This window comes from Humulus lupulus, chromosome 5, assembly GCF_963169125.1.
Source record: "Humulus lupulus chromosome 5, drHumLupu1.1, whole genome shotgun sequence".
In the NCBI taxonomy this organism is placed as follows: domain Eukaryota; kingdom Viridiplantae; phylum Streptophyta; class Magnoliopsida; order Rosales; family Cannabaceae; genus Humulus; species Humulus lupulus.
In genome coordinates this window covers 170,821,181-170,828,288 of record NC_084797.1, presented here as the reverse complement: position 1 = coordinate 170,828,288, position 7,108 = coordinate 170,821,181, and the positions used below count along the sequence as shown (strand labels likewise).

The 7,108-nt window shown below is 30.1% G+C and overlaps 1 protein-coding gene across 1 annotated transcript; it reads right to left on the bottom strand.

Moving 5' to 3' along the window:
* Positions 1–3,139: 3,139 nt before the first annotated feature.
* Positions 3,140–6,458, bottom strand: LOC133777851 (cinnamoyl-CoA reductase 1-like). The gene is made up of 5 exons (XM_062217601.1): positions 6,047–6,458; positions 5,761–5,942; positions 4,242–4,433; positions 3,788–4,122; positions 3,140–3,517 (listed from the first exon to the last, which is right to left on the bottom strand). Exons 1-5 carry the CDS (start codon positions 6,204–6,206, stop codon positions 3,436–3,438), a joined length of 951 nt encoding a protein of 316 aa, XP_062073585.1. The 5' UTR covers positions 6,207–6,458; the 3' UTR covers positions 3,140–3,435.
* Between the last annotated feature and the right edge of the window lie 650 nt (positions 6,459–7,108).

Sequence of the window (7,108 nt, the reverse complement as noted above, 5' to 3'; positions counted from 1 at the left end):
CGCACCATTCGACCTCTGGTCGAAGGACGTCTCCAAGGCGAGCTTTTGTTTGGATTCCTGGCTGGGATGTGTCTTCGGGTGAAGGGTTGGTCAAAGGATTTTCAGCCCGAGGAGCAGGCTGTTTGGTAGGAGGAGAGGTTGTTTTCCTTTTCTTCTGAGCAGTGGATTTTACGAGACCCATGTTCGATGGAATGATTGAAGGTCTATTAGAAGGGGTATGAGAAAAATGAATCTCCGGGATAAGCAACAACGGCTGTTCCTGATCTTCGAGCAAGTCGTCGTCGATCGGCCTCTCACCTCCCCACAGATCGTGCATGAAAATCTGCGAGCAGAGAAGGGGAGATGAGAATCTATGGCCAAAAGACCAAGAAAGTATAAAAGTTGGAATAACGTTGCTCGTGTATAACAGTTAAGCTTTTATATGACTAGCAGCATTCTAACAAAAACACTAAATTCTATGCGAACAGTTTGGAAAACGGATTAAAAAGCAGAACTGAAAAGTTTTTCTGAAAAAACTTTTCGACTCTGAGTTGGGTGGGAAAAACCCAGTTTTTTCTACATGCTTAAAAATCAAATTTTTACTTCGATTTTACGCCCTAATTTAATAATCATAACCCCCAAACCGATTCCTAAGCCTCATGTAGTGTTATTCCCTTATACTATTATGCTTAGACTTACATACCCATTTACCCCAAAGCAGTTTCTTTCAAGAACATTCAAGAACTCAAAATATGAAACAGATATAGAATAGATATTGCATGGCATCTCGACGACTAAAAAATTCGAGAAACGTACTTGGATAAAGATTGGAGCAAATCTCTGAGACGCTAAGTCAAGTGGCTGGGCAGAAGCTTCGCGAATCGTCAAGATCGTTTGAGTTTCTGGGTTTTCTACGCCTTGTTCTTTGGTGTTCTTAAGGAGAAAGTGAAATGTAAAGAGTAAAAAGTGATTTTGGAGGGTTATTTATATTGACTGAGGAGCAGTTACCTAGGTAATCATAAGGGGTAACTTTCCAAGGCATGGGTAAGTGTAATATCCGTCAGACCATTTTTGGGGAACTGCAATATATGATTGGTTGCCTTTTTCGAGAAGGCATGGACGACTCTGACAGATTTGACAAGGCATACGAAAGGTTGATTGTCTAAGTTTACCTTATGTTGGTCACAATAAAATAAACTTGGGGGCAAATGTTTACCCAAAAAATAGCTCCTGATGACGTGGCAACTTTAAGTGAATGAATCCTATTTGACCATCAACCAGAGAGTTATTGAGTTATCAAGCCTCATGCTTAGGCACGACCAGTCTGGTCACATACTTTCATTTACTTCATTTTTGATATGCAATCTTGTAATATTTGCATTAATTATATTTCTTTTGTTACCATAATACACAAGTCTTAATTGTAATTAAGGCCCATCGGGCCATGTAACCTTCTTGAGCCTATAAATAAGACTCAAAGGGCTCAAGGGAAGGGACTTTTTTTGGAATTTTTTATCTTGGTATCCTGAGAGAAGAATATACTGTCACCGAAGTTGTAATCTTCTGAAGGCTTGTGAAACTCGTGGACCCTAGTTCATTGATCATAGCATTGAGATTCAATATCAATAAGAACACCAAGTGGACGTAGGTCATTACCATCCAATTGGGGCCGAATAACCACTATAAATCATTTGTGTCGTTTGCTTTCCATTTAATTTCTCTTCTAGTTTTCATCTCATTTTCTATTGTCTATCTAACTCCGTGTCGTTGACCAATTTGAGGGTCAACAATTATTAAGTTTTCTTTGATCAAAATAAAAAACAACTATATAGTTACTTTTTTAAATACAACACATAAATTACTTATTCCAATTTTTAAGAAACTTTTCTATTTTTTTTAATAAACAAAGCTAAAAAGAAATTTAAACGTTATGTTTCAAACACAACACAAAAACTACCCCTTCCCCATTATCTTCTTCGACGACGTCAAGAAACTCATGCTTATTGTATACCAAAAGAACAATCTTCAAGAGTAGATCGTGATAGTAAAAATGTAATTAAAATTAAAAAAAAAAAAAATCAATACTAGATGTAATTTTCACTTTTATAAATCATTTAAGATACCAATTGATTATCATTTAATATATGACTAAATTTTTTAGTATGCCACAAAATTAAAGTAACCAACAAACTTAATGAGTTATCAAAAAAAATCTTTTTATATTTTATTTAAAAGTTACCAAATAATATCCTAAAGAATTTCTTTTAAAAAAGTTACTTGGAATATTTTTAAATGAATTTAAGTTGTTTAGAATACAATACAGTATCTTTTAACTATAAAATAAGAATACAAATTTTAGTATATTAAATTTTTATTAAGTTGAACTTTTTGGTCAACACAATATAAAAAAAAAAACTAAAATGTTGCTTTTTTATTCTGGTCATTTTCTCTGGCGACGACCAAAAAATATATGCTTCCCATATATATAAAAATGATGACATTGAAGAGTAGTTCGCGATGGTACCACTTTTGAGCCCAACCAACCAGTGGTGTGGTCGGTAAAGAATTTTGAAATCAAAGATAAGAGACAATGTAAGAAATTAATAAAAAAAAATAGTATAGTGAAGAGAGAGAGAGAAGGGGGGGGGGGTGCGTACTGTGAAAAAAAAAAACCAAAAAGAAAATATAAATAACCAAAAATTTATTTTTTTAAACCCAAAAAAACAGGAAAATTGAAATTTCGAAAAGTTTTAAATTCAGGTATATTACTTTTAGAATTCGGTATTTTTTGATAACGTGACATTGTATTTTTATAAATAAATTTTTGTAATTATTTTATATTTTGGTGGTCTAGCTACTAGCCCAAGCCCCTAAGTCTCCTAATATGGGCTGTAACTATGGACTTAAGTTGACTAGCTCTTTTTGGGTGTTAGCTTAATTTTGGCCACTGAGAAAAAAAAATAGTATCAAATTACATAACTTTTTGTGTAAAAGTTCCATTAGATGTAAAGATTGAGTTGGAGATTACCTAAATTGGTAGGGAAAAAAATTACTTTCATATTTTGCTGATTTGTGAAAAATTATTCAAGTTATATAGAAGACCATATGTTCCACAATTTCACAATTCAGCTTCAAATAAAAACAAAATGGAACAAACAAATAAATAAAAAGAATGGAACTATTCTCTTTTGTTTTTCTTATTCTAATTTTGTTGAAATTAAAGCATAACATAAATAGTTTTGAGATTGGGAAGTTGGGTTGAACCATTTGTATCTTAAAAACCCTCTATTCTAATTTTAAAGTACAGTAGTTATACATAAGAGAGTTATTAATCTGATTCTCCCTACTAAACAAATAAAATTTAAGGATCTACAACAAAAATCTCATCCACTTGGTAATAATTTTAATTTGGCTAGGGGACCAAAAGAATGGGATTATAAACAATTGTGCATCACACTACTTCTCAAAATCTACCATCATTTTGTTCAATTTCTTGTTGCTGATTTTCTCTGGGATGATCCTCTTATCCTGCTCATGGCTGAAATAAGACAAACATATAAAATTAATTGTATATAACTTAATGAACTAAAAAAATAAAATATACTTTTTAAAAAGTTTTATAGTTGTTATTTATAAAATATGTTGATATGCAAATGTCCCATAAATTTTCTTATATGATTGATGTTATTTATTTTGACAAGATGTTGATTCTTACAAAAACTTGTTAAATTCAAACTTATTATTAGTTAGGTGTAAAGTCGAAATTACCCTTTTAAAAATAAGTAATGATAAAAAAAATTATAGCAACCTTTGAGGTGGGGTAGGCGTGGAAGGGGCCAACTTTCTGGCAAGTTCAAGAGCATCTTCCGTTTGATTGATGATGCGAGTGAAGCATAAATATCTACCGTACGATGAGACGTCTTCGAAGACAGCTATGTGAGCGTCTGCTAAGAAATCCAAATCAACGGTCACGAATACTCCATCTTCGTACATCTCCGCCGCTCCTTTCAAATATGGGTTGTTGATCGATAATTGGGGGTTCATTAACAAGCCCGCGTTAATGGACACCATATTCACTCCTCGGTCCATCGCCAAAGCCCAAGCCGTCTTCTCTGCGAGGGTCTTTGATAGTCCATGCCACAACTGTACCAAAAAAAATGCAATTTATTATATTATATGGTAAATAAAAGAAAACATTGAAATTATGACAAATGTTAATTTTTTTTTAAAAAGAAAAAAAAGGGTTTTTGTTTGATATGTACCTTGAAATTACGACAAAGATTAACGTCACTCCAATGTCGTTCATCCAAATCAGATAAAATAGATGTACGATCGTTTCTCCAAACAACGGCTGTGATTGAAGATGTGAAGACTACTTTGTCAATTGTATCTGTTTGAGCACATGCTTCTAGAACATTGTGTGCTGCTCTTACCTCCACATCTGCCATAAATTCCTATACCAATTCAAAATTAAATTAAATTTAAATTAACAAACTGCATTGTGTAGAAGTCAGAGAATGACTATTTATTAAAAAAAAACAAGAATAAAAAAAAGAAAGAAGAAGACTATTTTGGTAATTATGAGTTTCGTGTAACACAATTTAAACTAGACCAAATCAATAATGCATGGCTGCAAATTTGAAGTGTTTTATAACTTTTGAGGATTAATTTTGTAGTTTTCATTGCTTAGTCGTGCCTGTGTGAATTGGCAAATGCCAGCTTTTAATAAATGCTAGCTTAATTTTAATTTTGCTTTTGAGTTTCAAATAATTATTACTGTGGAATAAAAGCTTTTCTCTAATAATAATAATGATAAAATTAATTATTAAGATATCAAAGAAAAACAAAATTTAATTTTTTTTTCAATGTTATTTCATTTTCCAATGCTAATGAATTGTCAACTTCACTAGCTTTAGCGACATATATTGGTTGCCTGGTATAAATAAAACCCCCTACCAATATCAAGTATTTAACCCATCCATAACATTAATTAGTAGTTATAATAAACTTACAAAGTCTATTTAGCATTTATGGACTAACCACCTACGCTTGGGTAATTGACTAAGACTTCACTAAGTAGAACAAGCAAGTTGGAAATTATAAGCAATAATAAATAAAAACTCAAATATATGTATACACACATAAAACTTTAATAAATACATTTTATTATATTCGTGTTTTATAACAGTTAATAATATTATTCAAGAAAACAAAAATGTCATTTTAAGAATAAACTTTTTTTTAATATGTATATTTGGATTTCACTAGGTTATTATATTTATGTCCGGCTCCACTATTTATTAAATTATTAAAGCAAGTCATGTAGCCAATTTTTAATAATGGATAATGTAAGTTAAGTATTTCGAAAAGTACAATTTCCGCCCAATTATTACACATTGATGATTTTGCATGCATATATAAAGTTGGTATTATAATTAAAAATAATGTAAATGTATAAAAAGTACTGTGAACACTAGCCACATATGACAGCTAATGTATTATAAAGAATCAGCCGGTACCTTCATTCAGAGCTATACACTACACATGGGTGTAGTATTAATTAAAAGCTACAAATGTATTTATGTTGCAAGCTGTTATCCATGAAGTAATTAATTGTATACATGAAGTAATTAATGAGTTAAAAAAGTTATAAAATATAAACACACTATATATATATATTTATATGAACTTGATAATTAATAAGCTTATAAAAGTTTAATATGTTTTAATGTTTTCATATGATAGTTAATAATATTATAAGAATAGAATTAATATACATACATCATAATCGGTTTGATCTTGTGGAGGTTCGAATGAGTAGAACAAGCCAGAACAACCTCTCAAGGCATCGATTATGCTTTGGTAATCAAATGGGTCAGATTGAAAAATCTTCAGCTTATTATTCTTGCCCTCACAAGTACTAATCATATTCTCATCAAACTTCAACTTATTAACATGATTACCTGAAATGACAACAAAGAGATCTTAATCAATATATATATATATATATATATATAGATAAAAATAAAATTTCAAAAAAAAAATTAAAATTGAAATTAATCCCCACCATGGTTTTGAACCACTGCATGAACCGTATAACCCCTTTTAATAAGACCCTGGACGAGGCCCAATCCCAGTTCACCTGAGGCGTCCATTACACACACTGTAGCAGTACTAGCACTACTGTTCTGGTGATCATGACCAAAGGAAGCTGCCGCCGGTGCCATTCTGAGAGAGAGAGAGAGATGATCTCAGAGGTAGCTCAATTTGGCTATGGAAAATATTATTATAAACAAGTTAACTATATATCAAAAGGGTTTTCTTTATAATTAATAATTTAAATTTGGAGAAAAAAGTGATCAGTAAGAAAGTTGGGAAGAAGTGGGGGGTGTATATATAGCATGAATTAATATATAATATAATAGAATAGAATGGTTGATAGCATTGAAAGAGCGTGGGAAGTAGATGGTTGGGGAGGTAGTTGTTGTGAGGGGATGGAAATAAAACTTGAATTATATGTATAAAAATAAAATAAAAATGAGATATATTAAATTAGAAATAGAAAGGGCAGGAGGGGGTTTGGTAGGAAACTGTGTCTTTTTGTGTAGTTGCCACACGTTGGCGTTACCACACATTGATCAACAACACGACCTATTTACGTTTGCCTACTTTGTCTAAACATATAAAAACCGGTGCAATCCATTAGTTTTATTTATATAATTTATTAATTATATTTATTAAATTTATCTCATTATCATATAAATATTTCAAATAAATAAATAAATAAATAATATTATATATAAAAATTATCATAAACATATTAAATCAAAATTTAAATATAAATGATAGTTTTTTTAATAAAAATTAAGATTATATATTATATATTATTATTATAATATTTAAATTTATATTTATATAAGTATTAAATATCTAATTTTGTATTAAATATTATTATAATATTTAAATTCATATTAATATAATTAGTAAAAAAATAAGATTATATATTATTATCATAATAATATTTTATAATATTTAAGTTTACATTAATATAGTTATTAAATATTTACTCTTTTATTATATATTATTATAAAATTTGAATTTATATTAATATAGTTATTATATATGTAGT